Source organism: Heterodontus francisci, chromosome 2 (assembly GCF_036365525.1).
Source record: "Heterodontus francisci isolate sHetFra1 chromosome 2, sHetFra1.hap1, whole genome shotgun sequence".
NCBI classification, from domain to species: Eukaryota; Metazoa; Chordata; class Chondrichthyes; order Heterodontiformes; family Heterodontidae; genus Heterodontus; species Heterodontus francisci.
Window position 1 is genome coordinate 163,436,985 of NC_090372.1, and position 13,767 is coordinate 163,450,751.

General features: G+C 43.7%; 1 protein-coding gene across 1 annotated transcript in view; it reads left to right on the top strand.

Annotated features, from left to right (window-relative positions):
* Nucleotides 1–13,767, top strand: part of LOC137348120 (type III intermediate filament-like) — a 44,427-nt gene that overhangs the window by 4,659 nt on the left and 26,001 nt on the right. Inside the window, exon 2 of the mRNA XM_068013354.1 lies at nt 11,021–11,081. Within this exon, the coding sequence (XP_067869455.1) occupies nt 11,021–11,081 (61 nt within the window). The remainder of the gene's footprint in view (nt 1–11,020; nt 11,082–13,767) is intronic.

Consider the following 13,767-nt stretch of genomic DNA (forward strand, 5'->3'; position numbering starts at 1 on the left):
GTTACATTGTTTGGTGTTATCTATAGGCCACCAACTAGTGGGAAGGATGTAGAAGAACAAATTTTCAAGGAAATTACAGAGAGGTGCAAAAATTATAGGGTGGTTATAATGGGGGAATTTAATTCTCCAAACATAGATTGGGATAGCAGTAGTGTAAAGGGCAGAGAGGGGCAAGAGTTCCTACAGTGTGTTCAGGATAATTTTCTACAGCAGTTTGTTTCTCGTGCAATGAGAAAGGAGGCACTGCTAGACCTAGTTCTTGGGAATGAGGTAGGCCAAGTGGATCAAGTATCAGTAGGAGAACATTTAGGGGACAGTGATTATTGTATCATAAGATTATGATTATGGAAAAGGACAAAAAAATACAGAGTAAAAATAATGAACTGGAAGAAAGCCAACTTCAATGGGGTAAGAATGGATCTCAGATTGATTAATTGGAGTCAAAGGTTGTCAGGAAAAACAGCAGCTGAATAATGGGTGTCAAAGAGGTAGTTCGGGCACAGTCAAAGTATATTCCCACGAAGGGGAAAAGTAGGGTAAACAAATCCAGAGCTCCCTGGATGACATAAGAGATAGAGATTAAGATTGAGAAGAAAAAGTGTGCTTATGATAGATGCCAGGTAGAAAATACTATTGAGAACCAGGTTGAATATAGGAATCAGGCTGAATATAGAAGGTTCAGAGGGTAAGTGAAAAACCAAATAAGAGAAGCAAAGAAAGAGCATGAAAAGAGACTGGCAGCTAACATAAAAGGGAATCCCAAAGTTTTCTATAGACATATAAATAGTAAAAGGATGTAACAATGTAACAATTCTGTGATTCTATGAAATGGAGCAGAGTGTGCAGGGAGGAGAAGTTCTGTGAAGGAGAAGTAAGTGGGCTCTCAACACAGGGCCCTACTCACCACGGGTTTTCTAAGAGTGCTTCTCATACCTCCATCTGAGGTGACTCAGTTCACAAGGGAGTGATTACGGAACTGTGCAACCTCCTTCAACACAACCTGGTGCCTCACACCAGGGTGAGAACGGTGCTGCCAATGGCTGTAAAGGCCACAGTGGCATTAAACCTCGATGCAACCAGAACTTTCCAGTCAACAGCAGATGACATAGTTAATCTCTCTCAGTATGCTGGCCATTGATGCATCCAGGAGGTGATGGAGGTCAAATATGCCAAGAGAGGTGATTATATTCTGTTCTCTCTAAGGATGGAAAAGCAGGATGAGCAGGCACAAATAATTTTACAGGATAGCAGGATTCCTGATGAGAGACATTGTGTGCTTGCAAGTAGCACTGCAAGCCCCCCATATCAAGGGGAAGATGTACAGAAACTGCAAGGGCTACCATTCTATCAATGTACAGCTGGTGTGCAACCATGCACAGTACATCATCTCGATGAAGTCCCCTATCCTGGCAGAAGTCACGATGCCTTTATTGTGAGGCCATTACCTCCATCTTTGCGTCTCCAAAAATAACCAGAGGGTGGCTGCTTAGTGATAAAATGCTACCCTCTAAACATAGCTGAAGGCTCCCCTCTGCCACCTGACCATGCGAGGATAATGCGCATGTAACAAGAATCATGGAGCTACCAGGAACATTGTGGAGCAGACCATCAGCGTGCTGAAGCAACAATTCTGATACCTGGAATGCGTGGGGAAGCCCTCCAGTACATGTTGGAGTGGTCTTCTATGTCCTCCACAGCATCATCATCATGAGGGTGCAGCCAATGCCACTCGGAATCCGGAAGGAATCTCGAGAGGATGAGAAGATAGAAGGAGGCATCTTGAACACCTTCGCTCCAGGTGGGCTGTCTGAGAGCACCTGCTCAGTCTCCGCTTCCCATGGGAAAACTTCCCTTTACCACCATGGCTCCATTATTCCCCAGCTCACCATCCATCTGGAACACCCCATTACAGTGTCCCCTTGGCCAACATCCTACATTAAAACCCACCAATAATAACCTTTCTATTACATCTTTATCCAAAAACGCATCCACTTATACAGAGCAAACTATCCATGCTTGTACATTCCCTGAGTGCCTGTCTTATGGGTGCCGTTGCCTGTCCTAGTGCTCTTGCATAGTGCTACCCCAGTGACTGCAGCATGGCTAGTGGAAGGCTACGACTCTCACAGTGGGGGCAGCAGATGGCCTTGCAGGATGCCCTAGAGCAGCTATGGGCTTTGAGAGCCAGCTTCGGACTGCACCACCTCGGCATGGGCAGCAGCTTTCTGGGCTGATGGTCAATAGCAATGGCACTGATGACATGGCAGTTTTGGAAGCATGAATACTGTCATCCTGAGGGAGTTCAACAGGTTCAAGCTCCACTGTGCCACTGCCACTCCCACAGGGCACCACCTAAGAAATCCGATACTTTTTTTCAGATTTTACATTTCTCACTAATCTCGTTCAGGAGCCTCGTATAGTCTTCATCAATCACATCTGCATCTTTTAGCAGGGTTTTTAATCCTTGACAAGTCTGTGTAACTTTCTGACAATTTGCTTTTATTCTCTCTGATTCTTATCATCTGATGTCATTAATATTTGTCCAACACTCTGATGAGAAACATCAAGTTTTGCTAAGGGAATGTAATAATGCCCTAACTGGGTCAACTGCAGTTCCACTGACTTTCCAAAACTAATTAACTAAACCATGCTCCATGTCAAGTTTCATTTGTGCTTTTTTCACAGAAAGTTTACTCAACAGCATAGTTATCTCACTAGAGATTACATCAATACTTATAAAACGGCTCACTTCAGCTATTTTACATGGGATTACAACTCTCTTTAGTGACCTCAATGTGTTGTCATCACTAAGCCTAAAGCTAGTAGTACTTTTTTATTCCTTAGCCATGCATCGATCCTCACTATTTAGTGCATCAAGACAGCATTTTAACCAATCTGTTCCACGTACCTTTGAATTGCAAGCACCATCTAATATTGCAGTTAAAGGAGTCTGTGAATAATCCATTCATCACAAGACTAAAACTGCTTGTGACCAGTATAATTTGTTTGGATGCATCATTATCTTCATTCTCTTCCACAAAATTCTTTTTGTCATGTGTCATTTTGAGAACCCAGCCTCTCCACTTTGGGTAGTTCCCTGCCTAATGGTACTTTGAATCAGACCTGAAGCACCTATTAACTGTTCCTTGGGTTTTCCTAGGATTCATTCATCTATTATTACAGTTCTGTTTCCGTCGTTCTGCTGTAATATCCAGATCTGCTAAACTGCTTTCATCCTAATTCCACGTGTCTTTGATCCTTCCATTGTATTGGCTTCTGACTCTGGTATCTGGACAGTTTTGAAAACTGGCAAACATTTCACCATTGAGTCCTCTATTCTCTGTGGCACCACTGAATGTCCCATTTGTTCCACAAAGGCTGAAGGAAATGACTGTTTCCCCAGTATTTTTTTTCAAGGCAGCAGACATCCAACCCAACAAGGTCTCCCTTTCCAAGAACCAAACACCAGCTAGAACCAGGAGCCTGTCCATATGAGACCACTTAGCACAATCCAACTAGTACTGAGCCAGGGACCCTCAAAGTGAATTTCATCTATCTTTTATACAATCTGTTAAAGTACATGATATATTCCCCAATGGAATGACCATCTGTTTTCTGAAAGCTATCAATTTTGGACCATGCCTCATAGGCATTAAACAGATTATCTTTCTTGTAAATTTCATCCAAGAACACAAATAGAAGGTCCAAATCTTCATTACTATGCAACTGACAGGAATCCAGCTCACAAAATACTTCTGATTTTACTTCTTGTAGAAAGCAACAATGACAAGATCAAATCTTGTTTCCTCTTTGGTAGGGACATAACCTCTGTCCGCATATCCATTTCATTATTCTAATGGTCATATGGTTCGGACTCCGAGAATATCAGAGGGTAATCCTTACCCCAACAATTTACACTTGCTTTCTGCCAGGATTGTAGTTTTCTGTCTAAATTTTTTTTTCTTTATTTTGAACCTTCACCTTTATGCAACCATCCTCTGCTACCATAATTATACTCCTGAAAGCCAGTTAGTAAAGGATAGAACTGATGTCAACCATTACGCTCTTTGATAAGTGTTTATTTACAGAGATACACATTACAAACATGCACCTCCAACCCAACAACCACAGTTTCAGTCTGTGTCTATGTATAGGGGCTCAAGTGAATGCCCACCACTTGCATACAAATAAGCACAATTAATATACAATTAACATTTAATACTAATTAAATACTACATTACATTCTGTTCACTCCATCACTTCTAAACAAAGTAGATATATCAATTGAAACACTGGTCAAGATTTTTATTTAAATGTGAGGACGGAACAGAGGTTTAAACCTGCCCCTCAGGTCAACGTGCCAGTCTCGCAATGTGAAACCGTAATGCTGAAAGGCTCTGAGGAGACCAGGAAGAGACAACCCATCCGAAATGTATAAATGCTAGTAAAGGTTGTTAATGAGCTTGTTGTCAGCTCATTAAGGGCCAGTTTGGAATTTTCTTATTAAGGTATGGGATCCATGAAGGATCTCAACCACGACAGGGAGGAGGAGGCGGTAATTCAGCAGGGAGTGAGTCAGGATGGTGGGACAGCAGCAAAAGGCACCATTAAATAGGGAAGGCTCAGAGAAGGCCCTCATTCACAGGCAACCATTTGTACAGCTTCAGGAGAATTATCTGTAACACTTCTTCACTGGGGACAAGAGTATTGGGGGCGCGGGCGGCTTTGGGGGGTGGACTGGTCTTTCTGCATACAGGCTTCACGGGTTCGTCGGGGGTGATTACGGAAGACTCCACATGCCAACTGAAAGGAAGGATGGACATAAAAGGAAACGGGATTAAGCTACTCTGAGATAGGATCGACTAGTCATGAGGAGCTGCATCTGCAGGAGCAGAGGTAGATCCCTGGACAACAAGGGTGCAGGGGTGACTAATGAAGGGCAGGAAGGCAATGAAGGTGATACCTTCAGCACAGCCAAAGGAGAAGCTACCTGGACATGTTGGAGTGTTAGTGCTGCAGAAGGCTGCACCTTTCCAGGCAGATGATTGCTGACTTGTATGTTCTCACTGAGAATCAGCCGAGTGCTCACAGGAACCTTCTCGTGGCTGTAAAAGTCACAGTGGCCTTGCACTTTTTTTTGCAACCAACTCCTTGCAAGATTTGGCAGCAGACATTGGTGACATCTTGCACATCATTACATCACACAGCTAATGGATGCTCTGTTCAAGAGAACAGAGGATTACATTGAATTCCAGCTGGATAGAGGCATTCAAGCTCAAAAGGCAGTTGGATTTGCCTCCTTCACTGGATTCCCTCAGGTGCCAGGGATCATCGATTGCACCCATGTGGCCATCAAGACACCAACTGACCAGCCAGGAGGGTTCCTCTGTAGGAAGGGATTCCACTCCCTAAACATTCAGCTGGTATGCAACCACAGAAAGAGTTCAATGCAGCTGTGTGCACGCTATCCTGGAAGCTGCGATAATGCCTTCATCCTCTGGCAATCATAGGAGCTGCAGCTCTTCACGGAGCCATTGGAAATCCGTGGATGGCTGTTAGCGAACAAGGCTTATCCATTGAAGAGATGACTGATGACACTGGTGCGAAACCCTGTCATGGAGGCTGAGAAATGTTACAACTGATTCCCCCTGTGCATAAGGATCATCATTGAGCAGGCCCTCAGCCTCATGAAGATTATGTCCAGGTGCCTTGACCGGTCAGGTGATGCTTTCCAGTCCATTCCCTCAAACAGTCTCATGCACTGTGGTGGTCTGCTGCGTAATTCATAACATGGCCCCCCAGAGAGGTGTGGACCTTGAAGAGGGAGAAGCGCTGAACTGCACAACTCCTCAGAGAAGGAAGAAGAGCAGGAAGAAGACAAGGAGGAGGAGGAGGCAGAAAGAGAATAGGAGTTCCCCTGTTTTGGAGGGCTGTTGCCATTGTAGGCTCAGGAGGCAGATCACTCATCAGGATGGCAAGGACAGTAGACCCACTCTGATCCAGACACATTTCACCTGAGTGATACTCACTGTGCAGGATATTTGGAGATGAGTATCTCATTCACCTGAGTGAGAGCAAGCATTCGTTAAGAACAAATGTCAACAACCTTCCAATGGTCCAAACTGCAAGGCTCCAGAGTCTCCACCTGACCAATCTTCCCCAACACACTCCTTTGCTCTGCTAACCCTTATTTTCTATTCTTCTGCCTTTCACCATGATGAAATGGAAACACACAAGTTTGCCTTTGTGCCACAACGTGCCCAGTCTATATCGCATGACAGTTTGACATAATTTACAACAGAAACACCCAAGTTACGCACAAAATGACATCATCGACGTGGTGGCCTCCACTGACGGCCACTGCTATGAGTTGCTCCTTCCATGGCAGACGGCACTAGTGCCTGTCTGGAACTGAGATGCCCATGGTGGTTGGCCTTGTCGTGGAGGTGCAGGGGTGGGGGCAATTCCTGCGGCTGCTGCACTGTTATCACTTCAGCCTCTGTCACAAGGCATCACTTCAGCCTCTGTCACAAGGCATAACTCTATAGATGCTACCTCCGTCAGAGGGGCCATGGAGGCGGATGATGATGACCCTGCCCCCCATCACCATCTGTCACCTTCTCAGCCCTTTCATGGAACCCTTGATCACTAGAGGGAACCACCAGCTGGGGCGCAGATGGCATCCCCTCCATGCTTTGTGTCATTTGTGCCTCTGACTATGGCATGTATTTCGTGCATGTGAGTGTACTGTTCGTGCGCACACTCCGAGTAATGCTGCTTATGGCTTTCCATGAGGTTGGCCACTCTCTCAATGAAGAAGTTCATGCAGTCAAAGCACTGAGACATTGTGGACTCCTCCATTCTCATCCCATGACTTCTCAGTGCCTCAGGTAACTCTGAAATATGGGCACACATCTCAGACTGGCTCTTCAAGTAAAGCCACTTTTTCATGACACCTGAGGCTTTGCATCTCCACCCTGCTGAGTGGGGCTGTGCCTGTCCTCCATCCTCCGAGAGGGATTGCTTACAGCCAACTTTGCCTCCCCCATATCCTCCTGCTCTGATACTTCATCCTGTGCCACCGCTTCTAATACCATGCAAGGATCAACTGAGGTGAGTGTCTGTAATGGTGGAGGGTGCGCAAGAAAGATATGATGGTGCAAACTCTGATGCTTCTTCCTCCTCTGACATCTGCAGAACATGTTGGCAGTGTGTCAACTCCTCCCCGTCTGCAGCTGTCCCTGTTGGAGGCATAAGAGAAGGTGGTGATGAGAGATCAAGACAGTCAACAGATGCTTCTGCTGCTTAAAATAATGAGATGACAGCTTTTTCATTGATAGCTCATTACACTGGGAGGATTGCTATGCATCCCCTGAACCGAGAGTTGTTGAGATCTTTTCACCCTATCTATGATGGACTCCTGTTGCTTCATCTTCAATGTCCCGGTGGCTTGCCACTCTGGACAGATCAGGGGCCAGCTCTTCAAAATGCAATAGTGACGCGAGCTGGGACACTCCACATCCAAATGTGCCCTCTCCCTCTCTATGGCGTTGTTCTCCAGTTCAGCCTGTGAGGTGAAGAAAGGTACCATTAGGACAATGCCCCTCTCCCTCACCACTTAAAGCTTTTCATTTGCATAAGATGTTGCAGTCTTCACTGTAGCCTACTGTCCAATAGCACTAGGGTTATAAAATATGCTTATTGGTCATCAGTGCTGCCGTGCACACATATCTCCTATGGTCAGGAGAACTCTAAGCGCCCTCAGGATGTCCCTCTCTTTTGAATTCTGGTGACTGGTGACTAGGAGGCACGCCATCTGGGTCTATCTTTGGCTCACCTTGCCAAACCTAAGCAGGTCATTAAAACATTTTCTGCACTGAACCCAGTTTCTCCTCACCTCTCCTCTGCTGCTGACCTCATGAGACCCCTTCAGCCAGGCCTTTATAGCCAGGCCGTCTTAGTCAGTCTTGCAGGCCTTCTCATGTCATTGGCAGGGAATAGGATATTTCCCCATGATATGACCACCTCCAGTAGCACCTCAAGTGAGTTGTCTGTGAAACAATGGGCTGCCGGGGCAGTAGGGCCCTTCCTATCCACTGCCCTCTGCTCAGCTTCTCCTTCCATTACTGAAACAAATAGCAACCATAGCAATGGCTTCTGTTCGCCCTTTAAATCAGGCTTGCTTCTTCCTGTGTTCCACCTCCTTTCCGTGCTCACTGCCACTAATTGGAGAGCAAATGCGACTTTGGGCCAATTAGATACTGAAGCAGTCCATGTAGAAATGCAACAAGACCTGGACAATATCCAGGCTTGGGCTGATAAGTGCCAAGTAACACTCGCGCCACACAAGTGCCAGGCAATGACCATCTCCAGCAAGAGATTAGATTTAGATTAGATTAGATTAGAGATACAGCACTGAAACAGGCCTTTCGGCCCACCGAGTCTGTGCCGAACATCAACCACCCATTTATACTAATCCTACACTAATCCCATATTCCTACCAAACATCCCCACCTGTCCCTATATTTCCCTACCACCTACCTATACTAGTGACAATTTATAATGGCCAATTAACCTATCAACCTGCAAGTCTTTTGGCTTGTGGGAGGAAACCGGAGCACCCGGAGAAAACCCACGCAGACACAGGGAGAACTTGCAAACTCCACACAGGCAGTACCCGGAATCGAACCCGGGTCCCTGGAGCTGTGAGGCTGCGGTGCTAACCACTGCGCCACTGTGCTGCCCCTAAGAGGGAATCTAATCATCTCCCCTTGACATTCAATGGCATTATGATTGCTGAATTGCCCACTATCAACATACTAGGGGCTACCATTGACCAGAAACTAAACTGGAGTAGCCATATAAATACCGTGGCTATAAGAGCAGGTCAGCAGCTAGGAATCCTGCAGTGAGTAACTCAGCTCCTGACCCCCTAAAGCCTGTCCACCATCTACAAGGCACAAGTCAGGAGTGTGATGGAATACTCTCCACTTTCCTGAATGGGTGCAGCTCCAACAACACTCAAGAAGCTCGACACATCCAGGACAAAGCAGCCTGCTTGATTGGCACCCCATCCACAAACATTCACTTCCTCCACCACTGATGCACAGTGGCAGCAGTATGTACCATCTACAAGATGCACTACAGTAACACACTGAGGCTCCATAGACAGCACCTTCCAAACCTGTGACCTCTACCAACTAGAATGACAAGGACAGCAAATGCATTGGAACACCACCACCTGCAAGTTCCCCTCCAAGTCACACACCATCCTGACTTGGAACTATATCGCCATTCCTTCACTGTTGCTGGGTCAAAATCCTGGAACTCCCTTCCTAATAGCACAGTGGTTGTCCCTACCTCACATGGACTGCAGCGGTTCAAGAAGGCAGATCACCACCACCTTCTCAAGGGCAATTAGGGATGGGCAATAGCAATTAGGGGTGGGCAAGAAATGCTGGTCTAGCCAGCCACACCCACATCACATGAATGAATAAAAAAAAAACTAAGTGAATGTTCAATTGAAATCGCAATGCGTGTTTGCCAATGCAGTGAAGGGCGGGAACCCGGTTATGAACAATGTTAGAGCCACGACCCTGGAATTGAAATTCCACCCAGTGTGTGCAAGTGGTACAGCATAGTCATTGCTTAAAATATGGCCTGGAAAGATAAATATAACAATATTAGCTTGTCAGGTAAATAATTTTCAGGAATATAATGTTGCCACTGAATAATGAATATTTTCAATGAGCTATTGAAGGACTTCAATTTCCGATATAGATTTATACACAGTGAGATTTCCATAGTTTACTGCCTAAGTGGAGCAAAGAATTTGTGGTGTTAAACTCATCTTGGCTGGTATCACAAAACATAGCCAACCTGTTTAACACTCTGTCCAATTTTGTTTTCCATTGAATTAAATAGAGTTTAAATAGCTTCCTTCTATTTGTTAAATCTGTTAAACTCACTTACCAGAAATGAACTCTGCAGATACTCAATGGGTCAGTAATTTTTGTTTTAAAGATCCAGCTTGTTTGCAAGTGGATTCTAACTCAGTATCATCAAACCTATTCAAAAATAGACATCTAGTCTGTTTGAAGCTGAGATAAGTTCCCATCATTTCTCCATAACATAAGAATATAATGGGCTGAAATTTGCTGAGAAATAGTGGTGTGTGCATGACACAAACCATTATCAATATGCAAATTGACCAGCAACTTGTGGTGAGGAAGAGGTACCCCATGAATTGTGAATTGCCAGAAATTTCTAGCTAATTTGCACTGCTTTGCCATTAGCTTTGCAAAAAAGGCATCTTACCCTTAACCTCCCTGTGATTTTCATTAAGTTGCTGTATTTATATTAGTTGAACATAAAACTCGCCACGGATGATAATTTCTAGTAATTAACAGCATGAGCACCCTTTTTACAATGTGATCATTGTTAATGAATATCAATTAACCTCCTTTGCCCAGGTGATGAACTATTAAAAATGTGGACACTCATTTCTTCAGGTAGTGAATTGTTAGAGATTATAAAAATGTTACATTTCTTTTTTCTTTTTTTCTTTTCCTTTCTGACTCTCTTTTCTCTCTCCTGGTCCACTCTTTCTTTCCCTTTTTATTCCTCTTTCTGTCCCTGATCTGGCATTTAATTCACCTACTCTAATTCATCCACCTTCTCCATCATTCTTCTGTTTACTTCTCAATCCTTTAATCTCAATAGTTTAAGGATTTTTTCCCAGTGTTCATCAAGACCCCAGATGCCCTTTTCCACTTAGTTGTTCTGATATCAGCTCGCATTTACAGCAAAATTTTGGGAAAAACATTTAATACCTGAACATGCACAAACAAATCCAACAGGGCACACAATGAGATGCCCCGCTCCAGCAAAATTAAAGCCCAATGTAACACAGCCTTCAACTACAAACACCTAGATTGGTGGAACTTGCAGACTATATATTAGTAGTTGACATGTTACTGTCATGTGCTCTTCAATTCATCATCTGAACCATTCTTTCCAGGTTGACAAATGAAATACAACAACGGGAGGAAGCAGAAAATAACTTGTCAGATTTTAGAGAGGTACGAATAGGAATTGGCAAGTATCATATAGTTATTAAACAAATTAATTGTTAAAATCACCAATTTGCTGAATTTCTTCATCAACGCTTTGTAAGTGTACTGGTTAATGTGGTTGCATTAATATCTGGCCTGTGCTATTTTAACAGTCATTAAAGTAAACAGGTTAATGACTGTATTAAAATAACACGAACAAAAAATTAACACAAACACATTAGAAAGTGCTGAAATAATACAGCGCAAAGAAAGTTTCCAATGATTCAAACTGCATATAGGGATAAATTCTCTGCGCCTCCCGAGACAGCAGATGTGTGACGAATGGAAAGGGAAAATACCATCCATTTTCTCCTAGATTGCAATTGTGCAATCAGAGTATTCTTGCCATATTAGTGACTTGGCCTTATTAAAGACCCAGGTTCGATGCAAAATATATAACTAAACACCTAGCACAGTTCTATGGGATTTGCCCCAGGTTTGTTCTTTTTCCAGTTCTGATGAACTGGCCTGAAACGTTAACTTTTTTTCTCTCCATGGATGCTGGCAGACCTGCTGAGTATTTCCAGCATTTCCTGTTTTTACTTCAGATTTCCAGCATCTGCAGTATTTTGCTTTTATTTGGTGTTTTTCCCTTATCCCTTTGGAATGAGCACAAGGAAAACTCCAAGGCTGAAGAAGCTCATAAAGTGGCAGAATTTGTACACTTGTTTGCTTCTTATGGCACCTTTTTGTTCAATGTTGTTTTTATTAGATTGAGCAGCATTAATTGTGCCTGCAAAGAAGGGCCAGGTAATTTAGTCCTTCTAGTCAAGCCAAATAGATGAGTGCAGGACGCTGATTTAAAGATATAAAAGCTTGGTAAAACATCTATGCAAACCAATTAAAGGAGGGCTATACACAAACCAAGAGACACAGCGATCTATACACTTTGAGAGAGATAGAGCTAAACATCGACTGTGAGAGAAAGAGCTACACACAGTCTGGGAGAGAACTACACACCAACCAGGAGAAGCTGCAGAGTCTGAGAGAGAGCTGCACACTGATCAAAAGAGAGGAATGACACAATGACTGATAGAGAGCTACCCGCTGACCAGGAGGGAGCTACACACTAAGAAAAAGAGAGATAAAAGCAAAATACTGCAGATGCTGGAAATTTGAAATTGAGAGAACTACACACTAACTGAGAGAGATAGAAACCAACTGAGAGAGAGTTACATACTAATTAAGATCTTTACCAGTGAACCATCAGGGAATGAGGGAGACCAGGGATCTGTGCCTTTACTGACTGAGCCCTCAGAGGAAGGTTCACTTAAAAAGGGACAACTGCTGTTGAGTTTCTAGGTCATACTTTAATGATGGCAGCAGTTGTTGAATCAGGGCTGATGGTTGGTTATTTAGATACTGTACTTTTATTGTAATGTTCAGATACTGTGCATTTAATAAAGGGCACCTGGAGTAAGGAGGAAGATCTTCCATTTAAGGCCAGGGCATGTTTCCTCTAATCTGTCTCATGCTGATGTAACCCAAATTTCCTCGGTTCATTCCCGTGTGCATGTTGGAGCTGCACTGGAACCAAGCACATTACTCTTATCCCTTTTTCAGCAATCCTCTCCTGCCTCGTCCCCTTCCTGTCACCCAGTCATACTACCTTTCTTTTCTATCCTCTTGGATGCTTTGCTGCCCCCATCCCTACCCAAATTCATCACTACTCCTCTGCCTTCCTGTACACTTGCTGCCAATAGAGGCTTAAATGCCCCTTGGATCAGCCGACAGTTACTTCAGTGCCTCTCTCTGCATTCTCCACAGGGCCCATTGAGGTACCTGTCACTATCTCCTTACATGCAGCATCCCAACTACCCCGACCTCATTTCTCGATATCCTTCCCATTCAGCATACCCAGCTAGGAGTGGGTGAGCTGGAAAAGTCTGATGCTGGCCCCACTTGCCCCCAGTGCTTGACACTTAACCTCAGTTAAAATCAAAGCTTCGAATTGAAATCATATGTTTATTTTCTTTTGGCACAACACCCATGATGTTAATGGAAATAAAAATTCAGAGAGATGTGGAACGGGTTGCCAATTAACTATCATCTATTTTAATTGATTACACAAAGGTGACATGACTGGGTGACAGGACAGGGACGAGGCAGAAAAGAATTGCTGAAAGAGGGATAGAAGTAATGTGCTCAGGTCCAGTGCAGCTCCAAAATGCACACAGGAATGAGCAGAGGGAATTTGGGTTACATCAGCATGAGGGAGATTAGAGGAAACATGTCCTGACCATAAATGGAAGATCTTCCTCCTCCAGATACCCTTTATCAAATGAATCAAAAAATCGTTACACTCAGTGCATGGTATCTTAACGTTACAATAAAAATTACCCTCATTGAGTGGTAAGTGCAACCTAGAAGATTAAGAAGGAAACTATATGGAAAGATGTTAAGGATGTTAGAATAATATACTTCTTGTTTTTCTCCCAACACCTTCTTGTTTCAAGTTTCATTATATGCATATAACTGAACTGAGACATTTCCTAAATAAATATAAATGAGTGTATTGGGGACAGGTAGGGGAAGGTGGGACTGTGGCAAAGATATTGTTTAAACTGCAAATTATTTGAACTTCATTTGGTCTGCTTTCTTTTTATGCTTTTCATATTATTTTGTATCTTCCTATTTTAAATTATCTCCATAA